Source organism: Oncorhynchus masou, chromosome 24, assembly GCF_036934945.1.
Source record: "Oncorhynchus masou masou isolate Uvic2021 chromosome 24, UVic_Omas_1.1, whole genome shotgun sequence".
Lineage (NCBI taxonomy): Eukaryota > Metazoa > Chordata > Actinopteri > Salmoniformes > Salmonidae > Oncorhynchus > Oncorhynchus masou.
In genome coordinates, this window is record NC_088235.1 from 117,039,407 (window position 1) to 117,057,767 (window position 18,361).

General features: G+C 47.5%; 1 protein-coding gene across 1 annotated transcript in view; it reads right to left on the reverse strand.

Moving 5' to 3' along the window:
• The window catches only part of oca2 (oculocutaneous albinism II), a 229,428-nt gene that overhangs the window by 91,933 nt on the left and 119,134 nt on the right, over window positions 1-18,361 (reverse strand). The window contains exon 14 of the mRNA XM_064933250.1: window positions 16,577-16,709. Within this exon, the coding sequence (XP_064789322.1) occupies window positions 16,577-16,709 (133 nt within the window). The remainder of the gene's footprint in view (window positions 1-16,576; window positions 16,710-18,361) is intronic.

An 18,361-nucleotide genomic window follows, 5' to 3' on the forward strand; every position in this document is an offset into this window, starting at 1 on the left:
GCCAGGCTTCCCTAGCCCTGCCCTCACACAGCAGAGGAGACCAGCTCAACCAGCCAGGCTTCCCTAGCCCTGCCCTCACACAGCAGAGGAGCCCAGCTCAACCAGCCAGGCTTCCCTAGCCCTGCCCTCACACAGCAGAGGAGCCCAGATCAACCAGCCAGGCTTCACCCAGCCCTGCCTGCTGCACCCCTCCACCCCAGCCCACAGAACAGCCTCCCACTGACACCGGCACAGACCAGCCACACCCCAGCTCCAACACCCACCAGCCCCCCCTCTTTCTCCTCCAGTCCATAACAGACCAGCCACACCCCAGCTCCAACACCCACCAGCCCCCCCCTCTTTCCCCTCCAGTCCATAACAGACCAGCCACACCCCAGCTCCAACACCCACCAGCCCCCCTCTTTCCCCTCCAGTCCAGAAGAAACAGACCAGCCACACCCCAGCTCCAACACCCACCAGCCCCCCCCTCTTTCCCCTCCAGTCCAGAAGAAACAGACCAGCCACACCCCAGCTCCAACACCCACCAGCCCCCCCTCTTTCTCCTCCAGTCCATAACAGACCAGCCACACCCCAGCTCCAACACCCACCAGCCCCCCTCTTTCCCCTCCAGTCCATAACAGACCAGCCACACCCCAGCTCCAACACCCACCAGCCCCCCTCTTTCCCCTCCAGTCCAGAAGAAACAGACCAGCCACACCCCAGCTCCAGCACCCACCAGCCCCCCCTCTTTCCCCTCCAGTCCAGAAGAAACAGACCAGCCACACCCCAGCTCCAACACCCACCAGCCCCCCCTCTTTCCCCTCCAGTCCATAACAGACCAGCCACACCCCAGCTCCAACACCCACCAGCCCCCCCTCTTTCCCCTCCAGTCCAGAAGAAACAGACCAGCCACACCCCAGCTCCAACACCCACCAGCCCCCTCTTTCTCCTCCAGTCCATAACAGACCAGCCACACCCCAGCTCCAACACCCACCAGCCCCCCTCTTTCCCCTCCAGTCCATAACAGACCAGCCACACCCCAGCTCCAACACCCACCAGCCCCCCTCTTTCCCCTCCAGTCCAGAAGAAACAGACCAGCCACACCCCAGCTCCAGCACCCACCAGCCCCCCCCTCTTTCCCCTCCAGTCCAGAAGAAACAGACCAGCCACACCCCAGCTCCAACACCCACCAGCCCCCCACTCTTTCCCCTCCAGTCCAGAAGAAACAGACCAGCCACACCCCAGCTCCAACACCCACCAGCCCCCCTCTTTCCCCTCCAGTCCAGAAGAAACAGACCAGCCACACCCCAGCTCCAACACCCACCAGCCCCCCTCTTTCCCCTCCAGTCCAGAAGAAACAGACCAGCCACACCCCAGCTCCAACACCCACCAGCCCCCTCTTTCCCCTCCAGTCCATAACAGACCAGCCACACCCAAGCCCCAACACCCACCAGCCCCCCCTCTTTCTCCTCCAGTCCATAACAGACCAGCCACACCCCAGCTCCAACACCCACCAGCCCCCCCTCTTTCCCCTCCAGTCCAGAAGAAACACTGGCTGACATCGTCCTGTTGAATGGGAAGTTTGCTCAGGAGAATAAACTTCCCCCTTGACACAAAAGGAGAAAGGTGTGGTGCCCAACAGCGCAGAGTGCCATGGAGCAGCTTGATAAGGCCCATCTCGGGTCGCCAAGCCACATAATCATACACACCAGAAGGAGAAAGGTGTGGTGCCCAACAGCGCAGAGTGCCATGGAGCTGCTTGATAAGGCCCATCTCGGGTCGCCAAGCCACGTAATCATACACACCGGAAGGAGAAAGGTGTGGTGCCCAACAGTGCAGAGTGGCATGGAGCTGCTTGATAAGGCCCATCTCGGGTCGCCAAGCCACATAATCATACACACCAGAAGGAGAAAGGTGTGGTGCCCAACAGCGCAGAGTGCCATGGAGCTGCTTGATAAGGCCCATCTCGGGTCGCCAAGCCACGTAATCATACACACCGGAAGGAGAAAGGTGTGGTGCCCAACAGTGCATAGTGCTATGGAGCTGCTTGTTAAGGCCCATCTCGGGTCGCCAAGCCACGTAATCATACACACCGGAAGGAGAAAGGTGTGGTGCCCAACAGCGCAGAGTGCCATGGAGCTGCTTGATAAGGCCCATCTCGGGTCGCCAAGCCACATAATCATACACACCAGAAGGAGAAAGGTGTGGTGCCCAACAGTGCAGAGTGCCATGGAGCAGCTTGATAAGGCCCATCTCGGGTCGCCAAGCCACATAATCATACACACCGGAAGGAGAAAGGTGTGGTGCCCAACAGCGCAGAGTGCCATGGAGCAGCTTGATAAGGCCCATCTCGGGTCGCCAAGCCACATAATCATACACACCGGAAGGAGAAAGGTGTGGTGCCCAACAGCGCAGAGTGCCATGGAGCTGCTTGATAAGGCCCATCTCGGGTCGCCAAGCCACGTAATCATACACACCGGAAGGAGAAAGATGTGGTGCCCAACAGTGCAGAGTGGCATGGAGCTGCTTGATAAGGCCCATCTCGGGTCGCCAAGCCACATAATCATACACACCAGAAGGAGAAAGGTGTGGTGCCCAACAGCGCAGAGTGCCATGGAGCTGCTTGATAAGGCCCATCTCGGGTCGCCAAGCCACGTAATCATACACACCGGAAGGAGAAAGGTGTGGTGCCCAACAGTGCATAGTGCTATGGAGCTGCTTGTTAAGGCCCATCTCGGGTCGCCAAGCCACGTAATCATACACACCGGAAGGAGAAAGGTGTGGTGCCCAACAGCGCAGAGTGCCATGGAGCTGCTTGATAAGGCCCATCTCGGGTCGCCAAGCCACATAATCATACACACCAGAAGGAGAAAGGTGTGGTGCCCAACAGTGCAGAGTGCCATGGAGCAGCTTGATAAGGCCCATCTCGGGTCGCCAAGCCACATAATCATACACACCGGAAGGAGAAAGGTGTGGTGCCCAACAGCGCAGAGTGCCATGGAGCAGCTTGATAAGGCCCATCTCGGGTCGCCAAGCCACATAATCATACACACCGGAAGGAGAAAGGTGTGGTGCCCAACAGCGCAGAGTGCCATGGAGCTGCTTGATAAGGCCCATCTCGGGTCGCCAAGCCACGTAATCATACACACCGGAAGGAGAAAGGTGTGGTGCCCAACAGTGCAGAGTGGCATGGAGCTGCTTGATAAGGCCCATCTCGGGTCGCCAAGCCACATAATCATACACACCAGAAGGAGAAAGGTGTGGTGCCCAACAGCGCAGAGTGCCATGGAGCTGCTTGATAAGGCCCATCTCGGGTCGCCAAGCCACGTAATCATACACACCGGAAGGAGAAAGGTGTGGTGCCCAACAGTGCATAGTGCTATGGAGCTGCTTGTTAAGGCCCATCTCGGGTCGCCAAGCCACGTAATCATACACACCGGAAGGAGAAAGGTGTGGTGCCCAACAGCGCAGAGTGCCATGGAGCTGCTTGATAAGGCCCATCTCGGGTCGCCAAGCCACATAATCATACACACCAGAAGGAGAAAGGTGTGGTGCCCAACAGTGCAGAGTGCCATGGAGCAGCTTGATAAGGCCCATCTCGGGTCGCCAAGCCACATAATCATACACACCGGAAGGAGAAAGGTGTGGTGCCCAACAGCGCAGAGTGCCATGGAGCAGCTTGATAAGGCCCATCTCGGGTCGCCAAGCCACATAATCATACACACCGGAAGGAGAAAGGTGTGGTGCCCAACAGCGCAGAGTGCCATGGAGCTGCTTGATAAGGCCCATCTCGGGTCGCCAAGCCATGTAATCATACACACCGGAAGCAACGACCTGCGTGCTCAGCAGGAGAGGGTGGAGACTTCACTAAGGGGAGTGATTGAGAAGGACTCCGCAATCTTCCCCAACTCAAGGATCGTGGTGTCAACCCTTCCACAGAGGAAGGACTTTCACCCTGCCACAATCCAAAGAATAAACGCCAGCCTCTCCAGGGACTGTGCCCTGCGACCCAATGTACACCTGGCCCACCATCCCACCCTCGATCTGGACCGTCTCTATGACCATGTACACCTGGCCCACCATCCCACCCTCGATCTGGACGGTCTCTATGACCATGTTCACCTGGCCCACCATCCCATCATCGATCTGGACCGTCTCTATGACCATGTACACCTGGCCCACCATCCCACCCTCGATCTGGACTGTCTCTATGACCATGTTCACCTGTACAGGGAGACAGTCCCCATCCTCTATCTGGACTGTCTCTATGACCATGTTCACCTGTACAGGGAGACAGTCCCCACCACCCCATCCTCGATCTGGACTGTCTCTATGACCATGTTCACCTGTACAGGGAGACAGTCCACATCCTCGATCTGGACCGTCTCTATGACCATGTTCACCTGTACAGGGAGACAGTCCACATCCTCGATCTGGACTGTCTCTATGACCATGTTCACCTGTACAGGGAGACGGTCCCCACCCTCCCACCCTCGATCTGGACTGTCTCTATGACCATGTTCACCTGTACAGGGAGACAGTCCCCACCCTCGATCTGGACTGTCTCTATGACCATGTTCACCTGTACAGGGAGACAGTCCCCACCACCCCACCCGCGATCTGGACCGTCTCTATGACCATGTTCACCTGGCCCACCATCCCATCCTCTATATGGACCGTCTCTATGACCATGTTCACCTGGCCCACCATCCCACCCTCGATCTGGACTGTCTCTATGACCATGTTCACCTGTACAGGGAGACAGTCCCCACCATCCCATCCTCGATCTGGACCGTCTCTATGACCATGTTCACCTGGCCCACCATCCCACCCTCGATCTGGACTGTCTCTCTGACCATGTTCACCTGTACAGGGAGACAGTCCCCACCCTCGATCTGGACCGTCTCTATGACCATGTTCACCTGTACAGGGAGACAGTCCCCATCCTCGATCTGGACCGTCTCTATGACCATGTTCACCTGTACAGGGAGACAGTCCCCATCATCGATCTGGACCGTCTCTATGACCATGTTCACCTGGCCCACCATCCCACCCTCGATCTGGACTGTCTCTCTGACCATGTTCACCTGTACAGGGAGACAGTCCCCACCCTCGATCTGGACCGTCTCTATGACCATGTTCACCTGTACAGGGAGACAGTCCCCATCCTCGATCTGGACCGTCTCTATGACCATGTTCACCTGTACAGGGAGACAGTCCCCATCATCGATCTGGACCGTCTCTATGACCATGTTCACCTGTACAGGGAGACAGTCCCCACCCTCGATCTGGACCGTCTCTATGACCATGTTCACCTGTACACGGAGACAGTCCCCACCACCCCATCCTCGATCTGGACTGTCTCTATGACCATGTTCACCTGTACAGGGAGACAGTCCCCACCATCCCACCCTCGATCTGGACCGTCTCTATGACCATGTTCACCTGGCCCACCATCCCACCCTCGATCTGGACCGTCTCTATGACCATGTTCACCTGTACAGGGAGACAGTCCCCACCATCCCACCCTCGATCTGGACCGTCTCTATGACCATGTTCACCTGTACAGGGAGACAGTCCCCATCCTCGATCTGGACTGTCTCTATGACCATGTTCACCTGTACAGGGAGACAGTCCCCACCACACCATTCCTCGATCTGGACTGTCTCTATGACCATGTTCACCTGTACAGGGAGACAGTCCCCATCCTCGATCTGGACCATCTCTTTGACAATGTTCACCTGTACAGGGAGACAGTCCACACCATCCCACCCTCGATCTGGACTGTCTCTGTGACCATGTTCACCTGGCCCACCATCCCACCCTCGATCTGGACCGTCTCTATGACCATGTTCACCTGGCCCACCATCCTACCCTCGATCTGGACCGTCTATGTGACCATGTTCACCTGGCCCACCATCCCACCCTCGATCTGGACCGTCTCTATGACCATGTTCACCTGGCCCACCATCCCACCCTCGATCTGGACTGTCTCTATGACCATGTTCACCTGGCCCACCATCCCATCCTCGATCTGGACCGTCTCTATGACCATGTTCACCTGTACAGGGAGACAGTCCCCATCCTCTATCTGGACCGTCTCTATGACCATGTTCACCTGTACAGGGAGACAGTCCTCACCATCCCACCCTCGATCTGGACCGTCTCTATGACCATGTTCACCTGGCCCACCAGCCCACCCGCGATCTGGACCGTCTCTATGACCATGTTCACCTGTACAGGGAGACAGTCCCCATCCTCTATCTGGATCGTCTCTATGACCATGTTCACCTGTACAGGGAGACAGTCCCCACCCTCGATCTGGATCGTCTCTATGACCATGTTCACCTGTACAGGGAGACAGTCCACATCCTCGATCTGGACAGTCTCTATGACCATGTTCACCTGTACAGGGAGACAGTCCCCATCCTCTATCTGGACTGTCTCTATGACCATGTTCACCTGTACAGGGAGACAGTCCACATCCTCGATCTGGACCGTCTCTATGACCATGTTCACCTGTACAGGGAGACAGTCCACACCATCCCACCCTCGATCTGGACCGTCTCTATGACCATGTTCACCTGGCCCACCATCCCACCCGCGATCTGGACCGTTTCTATGACCATGTGCACCTGGCCCACCATCCCACCCTCGATCTGGACCGTCTCTATGACCATGTTCACCTGGCCCACCATCCCAACAGCGATCTGGACCGTCTCTATGACCATGTTCACCTGGCCCACCATCCCATCCTCTATCTGGACCGTCTCTATGACCATGTTCACCTGTACAGGGAGAAAGTCCCCACCATCCCACCCTCGATCTGGACCGTCTCTATGACCATGTTCACCTGGCCCACCATCCCACCCGCGATCTGGACCGTCTCTATGACCATGTTCACCTGGCCCACCATCCCATCCTCTATCTGGACCGTCTCTATGACCATGTTCACCTGTACAGGGAGACAGTCCTCACCATCCCACCCTCGATCTGGACCGTCTCTATGACCATGTTCACCTGTACAGGGAGACAGTCCCCACCATCCCACCCTCGATCTGGACTGTCTCTATGACCATGTTCACCTGTACAGGGAGACAGTCCCCACCATCCCACCCTCGATCTGGACTGTCTCTATGACCATGTTCACCTGTACAGGGAGACAGTCCCCATCCTCGATCTGGACTGTCTCTATGACCATGTTCACCTGTACAGGGAGACAGTCCCCATCCTCTATCTGGACCGTCTCTATGACCATGTTCACCTGTACAGGGAGACAGTCCCCATCATCCCACCCTCGATCTGGACTGTCTCTATGACCATGTTCACCTGTACAGGGAGACAGTCCACACCATCCCACCCTCGATCGGGACCGTCTCTATGACCATGTTCACCTGGCCCACCATCCCACCCTCGATCTGGACCGTCTCTATGACCATGTTCACCTGGCCCACCATCCCACCCTTGATCTGGACCGTCTCTATGACCATGTTCACCTGGCCCACCATCCCACCCTCGATCTGGACCGTCTCTATGACCATGTTCACCTGTACAGGGAGACAGTCCCCACCCTCGATCTGGACCGTCTCTATGACCATGTTCACCTGTACAGGGAGACAGTCCACATCCTCGATCTGGACAGTCTCTATGACCATGTTCACCTGTACAGGGAGACAGTCCCCATCCTCTATCTGGACTGTCTCTATGACCATGTTCACCTGTACAGGGAGACAGTCCACATCCTCGATCTGGACCGTCTCTATGACCATGTTCACCTGTACAGGGAGACAGTCCACACCATCCCACCCTCGATCTGGACCGTCTCTATGACCATGTTCACCTGTACAGGGAGACAGTCCCCACCCTCGATCTGGACCGTCTCTATGACCATGTTCACCTGTACAGGGAGACAGTCCCCATCCTTGCCAAGACTCAATGACGCCGCTTTAAACCGCAGTCCGACCTCTCCACCCAGGAACAGCGGAGCAACCTCCACCCCACCAAGATCACCACAACACCCCGGACCAGCACCCTGGACCCCCCAGCCACGACACAGCACCACCAACCTCAATGCCCACCACAGCCAGCCCAGCACAGACCACAACAGCCCAGCTTCAGAGCCACCCAGACGAGGCCTCCCACCCCCCTGCCCCCCACCGCAGACCCACACTTGGAGGAGCCACAGGCCAGCAGGCAGAGCTACGCACAGGCTGTGAGAAGAGCAACTGGCCCAGCCCCCACCAACCAAATGAGTGAACAAATGCTGAGTCTACTATGCTCACATGTGATAGGCCGAGGGTCATGGATGCTCACATGTGATAGGCTGTGGGTCATGGATGCTCACATGTGATAGGCTGTGGGTCATGGTAAGATGAGCACAAGAACTCCACCATCCTCACACTACACCCACCCAAGTGGCATGACACAAATTCTATCTTAAATGGTAAACAAATCACATTTGCATGATAAAAGTTTACTTCAATTGAAAAGTCCTATTTTAATAGATCTTGTTGGATTGTGAGTGTTTGTCTCATTTTGAACGTAAAGAAGAAGAAAAAAAGTTATGGAATCTTTTTATGTTGCATGTTGAAATTTACAAGGCTTGAATATTTCTTTCCCAAAATTATAATTCAATACAAAGAATTTGAAACTATAAAAGAAGGGTTGAAGTCCTCTGCTTTTGGGCTACAGAGCAGAAACCCAGACTTCCTGAAAGAAATGGATGATGTTGATATTGTAGTACTACAGGAAACATGGTGTAGAGGTGATGTTGATATTGTAGTACTACAGGAAACATGGTGTAGAGGTGATGTTGATATTGTAGTACTACAGGAAACATGGTCCAGAGGTGATGTTGATATTGTAGTACTACAGGAAACATGGTGCAGAGGTGATGTTGATATTGTAGTACTACAGGGAACATGGTGTAGAGGTGATGTTGATATTGTAGTACTACAGGAAACATGGTGTAGAGGTGATGTTGATATTGTAGTACTACAGGGAACATGGTGCAGAGGTGATGTTGATATTGTAGTACTACAGGAAACATGGTGCAGAGGTGATGTTGATATTGTAGTACTACAGGAAACATGGTGTAGAGGTGATGTTGATATTGTAGTACTACAGGAAACATGGTGTAGAGGTGATGTTGATATTGTAGTACTACAGGAAACATGGTGCAGAGGTGATGTTGATATTGTAGTACAACAGGAAACATGGTGCAGAGGTGATGTTGATATTGTAGTACTACAGGAAACATGGTGTAGAGGTGATGTTGATATTGTAGTACTACAGGAAACATGGTGCAGAGGTGATGTTGATATTGTAGTACTACAGGAAACATGGTGTAGAGGTGATGTTGATATTGTAGTACAACAGGAAACATGGTGCAGAGGTGATGTTGATATTGTAGTACTACAGGAAACATGGTGCAGAGGTGATGTTGATATTGTAGTACTACAGGAAACATGGTGTAGAGGTGATGTTGATATTGTAGTACTACAGGAAACATGGTGCAGAGGTGATGTTGATATTGTAGTAATACAGGAAACATGGTCCAGAGGTGATGTTGATATTGTAGTACTACAGGAAACATGGTGCAGAGGTGATGTTGATATTGTAGTACTACAGGAAACATGGTGTAGAGGTGATGTTGATATTGTAGTACAACAGGTAACATGGTGTAGAGGTGATGTTGATATTGTAGTACTACAGGAAACATGGTGCAGAGGTGATGTTGATATTGTAGTACAACAGGAAACATGGTGCAGAGGTGATGTTGATATTGTAGTACTACAGGAAACATGGTGTAGAGGTGATGTTGATATTGTAGTACTACAGGAAACATGGTCCAGAGGTGATGTTGATATTGTAGTACTACAGGAAACATGGTGCAGAGGTGATGTTGATATTGTAGTACTACAGGAAACATGGTGCAGAGGTGCTGTTGATATTGTAGTACTACAGGAAACATGGTGTAGAGGTGATGTTGATATTGTAGTACTACAGGAAACATGGTGTAGAGGTGATGTTGATATTGTAGTACTACAGGTAACATGGTGTAGAGGTGATGTTGATATTGTAGTACAACAGGAAACATGGTGCAGAGGTGATGTTGATATTGTAGTACTACAGGAAACATGGTGTAGAGGTGATGTTGATATTGTAGTACTACAGGAAACATGGTGTAGAGGTGATGTTGATATTGTAGTACTACAGGAAACATGGTGTAGAGGTGATGATGATATTGTAGTACTACAGGAAACATGGTGCAGAGGTGATGTTGATATTGTAGTACTACAGGAAACATGGTGTAGAGGTGATGTTGATATTGTAGTACTACAGGAAACATGGTACAGAGGTGATGTTGATATTGTAGTACTACAGGAAACATGGTGTAGAGGTGATGTTGATATTGTAGTACTACAGGAAACATGGTGTAGAGGTGATGTTGATATTGTAGTACTACAGGAAACATGGTCCAGAGGTGATGTTGATATTGTAGTACTACAGGAAACATGGTGTAGAGGTGATGTTGATATTGTAGTACTACAGGAAACATGGTCCAGAGGTGATGTTGATATTGTAGTACTACAGGAAACATGGTGTAGAGGTGATGTTGATATTGTAGTACTACAGGAAACATGGTGTAGAGGTGATGTTGATATTGTAGTACTACAGGTAACATGGTGCAGAGGTGATGTTGATATTGTAGTACTACAGGAAACATGGTGTAGAGGTGATGTTGATATTGTAGTACTACAGGTAACATGGTGTAGAGGTGATGTTGATATTGTAGTACTACAGGAAACATGGTGTAGAGGTGATGTTGATATTGTAGTACTACAGGTAACATGGTGCAGAGGTGATGTTGATGTAGGTTATAGGGAGAAAATCATACTCTCCACTAAAATAAAGGACTCAGGACAGGGCAGAGACTCAGGGGGAATGCTAATATGGTATAAATCTGAACTAGAACAGCAGAAGAACCAGACACTATTAACAGTCATGGGGATAAACACCTACCAGGAAGCAACAACCTTTCCCTCCCCACAGACCCCCACAGAAACAACTATGACAAAGTGAAAAACAAAAACGGAGCACAGCTCGTGAAGCTCTGTGGAACACTGGGTCTGTACATAGTCAATGGTAGGCTGAGAGGGGACTCTTTAGGTAGGTGCACCTACAGCTCTGTGGAACACTGGGTCTGTACATAGTCAATGGTAGGCTGAGAGGGGACTCTTTAGGTAGGTACACCTACAGCTCTGTGGAACACTGGGTCTGTACATAGTCAATGGTAGGCTGAGAGGGGACTCTTTAGGTAGGTACACCTACAGCTCTGTGGAACACTGGGTCTGTACATAGTCAATGGTAGGCTGAGAGGGGACTCTTTAGGTAGGTACACCTACAGCTCTGTGGAACACTGGGTCTGTACATAGTCAATGGTAGGCTGAGAGGGGACTCTTTAGGTAGGTACACCTACAGCTCTGTGGAACACTGGGTCTGTACATAGTCAATGGTAGGCTGAGAGGGGACTCTTTAGGTAGGTACACCTACAGCTCTGTGGAACACTGGGTCTGTACATAGTCAATGGTAGACTGAGAGGGGACTCTTTAGGTAGGTACACCTACAGCTCTGTGGAACACTGGGTCTGTACATAGTCAATGGTAGGCTGAGAGGGGACTCTTTAGGTAGGTGCACCTACAGCTCTGTGGAACACTGGGTCTGTACATAGTCAATGGTAGGCTGAGAGGGGACTCTTTAGGTAGGTACACCTACAGCTCTGTGGAACACTGGGTCTGTACATAGTCAATGGTAGGCTGAGAGGGGACTCTTTAGGTAGGTACACCTACAGCTCTGTGGAACACTGGGTCTGTACATAGTCAATGGTAGGCTGAGAGGGGACTCTTTAGGTAGGTACACCTACAGCTCTGTGGAACACTGGGTCTGTACATAGTCAATGGTAGGCTGAGAGGGGACTCTTTAGGTAGGTACACCTACAGCTCTGTGGAACACTGGGTCTGTACATAGTCAATGGTAGGCTGAGAGGGGACTCTTTAGGTAGGTACACCTACAGCTCTGTGGAACACTGGGTCTGTACATAGTCAATGGTAGGTTGAGAGGGGACTCTTTAGGTAGGTACACCTACAGCTCATCCCTTGGCAGCAGCACTGTAGACTACTTCCTCACCGACCTAAACCCAGAGTCTCTCAGAGCCTTCACAGTCAGCCCACTAACACCTCTCTCAGACCACAGTAAATTACAGTGTATCTGACAAGAGCAGAACCCAACCGTGAAGCATCAAGGCCCAATAAATTACATGGTACAAAACAGGCCTATGGATGGAGTGCAAACAGTACAGACATCTACCAAAAAGCAATTAGTAGCCAAAAAATACAATCTCTCCTGGACAACTGTTTAGCCTTAACATTCTCCTACAGCAATGAAGGTGTACATTTGGCTGTTTGGAACATAAACTTTATATTTGACAAATTAACCTCCTTGGCTAATCTAAAGAAGCATAAGAGCAAACCAGAAATAACAGATAATGAAAAAGAGTTTGATAATGATTGCAAAAATCTAAGAAAGTCATTGAGAAATATATCTAATCAAAAACACAGAGAACCAGACGCCTTCAATATGGGGAAACACTGAAGCAATACAAACACACCCTAAGAACCCTAAGAACAGAAAAGGAACAGAACATTAGAAATCAGCTGGATGGAGTTGAGGAATCCATAGAATCAAACCACTTCTGGGAGAATTGGAATACATTAAACAAACCTCATCATGAGGAATTGGCTATCCAACATGGGGATATGTGGAGAAATCATTTTGCAAACCTCTACCGCAACATAACAAAGAGCCCAGAACAAAAAGATATACAAGAAAAATGACAAATCCTTGACACTGGTCTACTACCAGGTCATGTGTCTTCTCAGTCATGTTGACACTGGTCTACTACCAGGTCATGTGTCTTCTCAGTCATGTTGACACTGGTCTACTACCAGGTCATGTGTCTTCTCAGTCATGTTGACACTGGTCTACTACCAGGTCATGTGTCTTCTCAGTCATGTTGACACTGGTCTACTACCAGGTCATGTGTCTTCTCAGTCATGTTGACACTGGTCTACTACCAGATCATGTGTCTTCTCAGTCATGTTGACACTGGTCTACTACCACGTCATGTGTCTTCTCAGTTATGTTGACACTGGTCTACTACCAGGTCATGTGTCTTCTCAGTCATGTTGACACTGGTCTACTACCAGGTCATGTGTCTTCTCAGTCATGTTGACACTGGTCTACTACCAGGTCATGTGTCTTCTCAGTCATGTTGACACTGGTCTACTACCAGGTCATGTGTCTTCTCAGTCATGTTGACACTGGTCTACTACCAGGTCATGTGTCTTCTCAGTCATGTTGACACTGGTCTACTACCAGGTCATGTGTCTTCTCAGTCATGTTGACACTGGTCTACTACCAGGTCATGTGTCTTCTCAGTCATGTTGACACTGGTCTACTACCAGGTCATGTGTCTTCTCAGTCATGTTGACACTGGTCTACTACCAGGTCATGTGTCTTCTCAGTCATGTTGACACTGGTCTACTACCAGGTCATGTGTCTTCTCAGTCATGTTGACACTGGTCTACTACCAGGTCATGTGTCTTCTCAGTCATGTTGACACTGGTCTACTACCAGGTCATGTGTCTTCTCAGTCATGTTGACACTGGTCTACTACCAGATCATGTGTCTTCTCAGTCATGTTGACACTGGTCTACTACCAGGTCATGTGTCTTCTCAGTCATGTTGACACTGGTCCACTACCAGGTCATGTGTCTTCTCAGTCATGTTGACACTGGTCTACTACCAGGTCATGTGTCTTCTCAGTCATGTTGACACTGGTCTACTACCAGGTCATGTGTCCTCTCAGTCATGTTGACACTGGTCTACTACCACGTCATGTGTCTTCTCAGTCATGTTGACACTGGTCTACTACCAGGTCATGTGTCTTCTCAGTCATGTTGACACTGGTCTACTACCAGATCATGTGTCTTCTCAGTCATGTTGACACTGGTCTACTACCAGATCATGTGTCTTCTCAGTCATGTTGACACTGGTCTACTACCAGGTCATGTGTCTTCTCAGTCATGTTGACACTGGTCCACTACCAGGTCATGTGTCTTCTCAGTCATGTTGACACTGGTCTACTACCAGGTCATGTGTCTTCTCAGTCACGTTGACACTGGTCTACTACCAGGTCATGTGTCTTCTCAGTCATGTTGACACTGGTCTACTACCAGGTCATGTGTCTTCTCTGTCATGCTGACACTGGTCCACTACCAGGTCATGTGTCTCCTCAGTCATGTTGACACTGGTCTACTACCATTGCTTTAATGTATTGTTGTTCTCATTAATATTGTTTCTGTAGTTGTTGTTAATGGTAATCCCATGTCCACTACTACTATTATTATTGCTGTTGGTCCCACCATTTATTTATATATAAATATATATTTTTATATATAAATATATTTTTTATTTAATTTTTTGATATGTATGCTTTGACAATGTAAGTAATAATGAACTTGCCATGTCAATAAAGTCAATTGCATTGAATTGAATTATGAGAGAGAGAGAGAGAGAGAGAGATGTTACTGTTAATTTTTATTGTTTATTTCACTTTTGTATATTATCTACTTCACTTGCTTTGGTAATGTTAGCACATGTTTCCCATGCCAATAAAACCCTTGAATTGAATTGAATTGAATTAAGAGAGAGAAAGAGAGAGAGAGAGAGAGAGAGAGAGAGAGAGAGAGAGAGAGAGAGAGAGAGAGAGAGAGCGAGAGAGAAGGGGGAGAGAGAGAGAGAGAAAGAGAGGTAACTACATCTAGGTAACTACATATAGGTATATCTAGGTAACTACATCTAGGTATATTTTGGTTAACTACATCTAGGTATATCTAGGTAACTACATCTAGGTATATCTAGGTAACTACATCTAGGTAACTACATCTAGGTATATCTAGGTAACTACATCTAGGTAGCTACATCTAGGTAAATCTAGGTAACTACATCTAGGTATATCTAGGTAACTACATCTAGGTAACTACATCTAGGTATATCTAGGTAACTACATCTAGGTATATCTAGGTAACTACATCTAGGTAACTACATCTAGGTAGCTACATCTAGGTAAATCTAGGTAACTACATCTTGGTATATCTAGGTAACTACATCTAGGTAACTACATCTAGGTATGTCTAGGTAACTACATCTAGGTAACTACATCTAGGTATATCTAGGTAACTACATCTAGGTAACTACATCTAGGTAACTACATCTAGGTAGCTACATCTAGGTAAATCTAGGTAACTACATCTAGGTATATCTAGGTAACTACATCTAGGTAACTACATCTAGGTATATCTAGGTAACTACATCTAGGTATATCTAGGTAACTACATCTTGGTATATCTAGGTAACTACATCTAGGTAACTACATCTTGGTATATCTAGGTAACTACATCTAGGTAACTACATCTAGGTATGTCTAGGTAACTACATCTAGGTAACTACATCTAGGTATATCTAGGTAACTACATCTAGGTAACTACATCTAGGTAACTACATCAAGGTATATCTAGGTAACTACATCTAGGTATATCTAGGTATATCTAGGTAACTACATCTAGGTAACTACATCTAGGTATGTCTAGGTAACTACATCTAGGTAACTACATCTAGGTATATCTAGGTAACTATATCTAGGTAACTACATCTAGGTAACTACATCTAGGTATATCTAGGTAACTACATCTAGGTAACTACATCTAGGTATATCTAGGTAACTACATCTAGGTAACTACATCTAGGTATATCTAGGTAACTACATCTAGGTAACTACATCTAGGTATATCTAGGTAACTATATCTAGGTAACTACATCCACCAGCTTTGCACAGTTTTTGTAATCGACATATCTGCAACTAGCTAATAATTACAGTACATAGCTAGACTAGTGAGTGCTTTGTTAACTTTATTAGAAGTAGGCTACGTTTTCAAAAGGTGGATAATGTGCGCACCTATAGCCCTGGTGTCCGGTGGTCCCTTGGGTGCCAACACCTCTCTCCCTTTGCCTCATTCGTGTGCAGTCCCTCCAATAATGGCTTGAACAATAGTCAGTGGTGTAAAGTACTTCAGTAAAAATACTTTAATGTACTACTGAAGTAGTTGTTGTTGTTTCTGTACCTTACTATTTATATTTTTGACAACTTTTACTTCACTACATTCCTGAAGAAAATAATGTACTTTTTATTCCATACATTTTCCCTGACACCCAAAAGTACTAGTTGCAGTGGAGGAGAGAGAGTGTTGAGTTAAAAACACATCGTTTGAATTTAGCTGCCAGTGACAGGCAGGACTCGCGAAAGGTGTTTAGTAAATTTATTTGATCAAGCTAATGTAGCTTATTAATGTTTGGATGTTTCTCCGTAATACTAGCCAACTAGCATTTATAGGAAGTTGGCTTTAGCTAGCCAGCTATACACAAACACACACCAACAGTCTCAAACAATCACAAACACACACACAATCAGACTCACCGACGATCTCGCTGGACTCCTTGTTGTATAGCTTCTTGTTCCAGTAGAGCAGGCGAAGGAAAGGGAAGGAGGTGAGAAGGACCAGACAGATCCCCAGGAACATGTAGCCCGTGAAACTAGCAAAATCTATCCCCTGGAAGAGACAGAGACAGAGGTTAGAATAGGATACTTCATTCTATTTATTAGAGCTAGACTACTTCATTCTATGTATTAGAGCTAGACTACTTCATTCTATGTATTAGAGCTAGACTACTTCATTCTATTTATTAGAGCTAGACTACTTCATTCTATGTATTAGAGCTAGACTACTTCATTCTATGTATTAGAGCTAGACTACTTCATTCTATGTATTAGAGCTAGACTACTTCATTCTATGTATTAGAGCTAGACTACTTCATTCTATTTATTAGAGCTAGACTACTTCATTCTATGTATTAGAGCTAGGCTACTTCATTCTATGTATTAGAGCTAGGCTACTTCATTCTATGTATTAGAGCTAGACTACTTCATTCTATGTATTAGAGCTAGGCTACTTCATTCTATGTATTAGAGCTAGACTACTTCATTCTATGTATTAGAGCTAGACTACTTCATTCTATTTATTAGAGCTAGGCTACTTCATTCTATGTATTAGAGCTACTTCATTCTATGTATTAGAGCTAGACTACTTCATTCTATTTATTAGAGCTAGACTACTTCATTCTATGTATTAGAGCTACTTCATTCTATTTATTAGAGCTAGACTACTTCATTCTATGTATTAGAGCTAGGCTACTTCATTCTATGTATTAGAGCTACTTCATTCTATGTATTAGAGCTAGACTACTTCATTCTATGTATTAGAGCTAGGCTACTTCATTCTATGTATTAGAGCTAGGCTACTTCATTCTATGTATTAGAGCTAGACTACTTCATTCTATGTATTAGAGCTACTTCATTCTATGTATTAGAGCTACTTCATTCTATGTATTAGAGCTACTTCATTCTATGTATTAGAGCTAGACTACTTCATTCTATGTATTAGAGCTAGGCTACTTCATTCTATGTATTAGAGCTAGACTACTTCATTCTATGTATTAGAGCTAGACTACTTCATTCTATGTATTAGAGCTAGACTACTTCATTCTATGTATTAGAGCTAGACTACTTCATTCTATGTATTAGAGCTAGACTACTTCATTCTATTTATTAGAGCTAGACTACTTCATTCTATGTATTAGAGCTAGACTACTTCATTCTATGTATTAGAGCTAGACTACTTCATTCTATGTATTAGAGCTAGGCTACTTCATTCTATGTATTAGAGCTACTTCATTCTATTTATTAGAGCTAGACTACTTCATTCTATTTATTTTTTATTTTTTTTTACTTTTATTTTACTAGGCAAGTCACTTAAGAACAAATTCTTATTTTCAATGACGGCCTAGGAACAGTGGGTTAACTGCCTGTTCAGGGGCAGAACGACAGATTTTGTACCTTGTCAGCTCGGGGATTTGAACTTACATTTACCTTTCGGTTACTAGTCCAATACTCTAACCACTAGATTACTTCATTCTATGTATTAGAGCTACTTCATTCTATGTATTAGAGCTAGACTACTTCATTCTATGTATTAGAGCTACTTCATTCTATGTATTAGAGCTACTTCATTCTATGTATTAGAGCTAGGCTACTTCATTCTATGTATTAGAGCTAGGCTACTTCATTCTATGTATTAGAGCTACTTCATTCTATGTATTAGAGCTACTTCATTCTATATATTAGAGCTACTTCATTCTATGTATT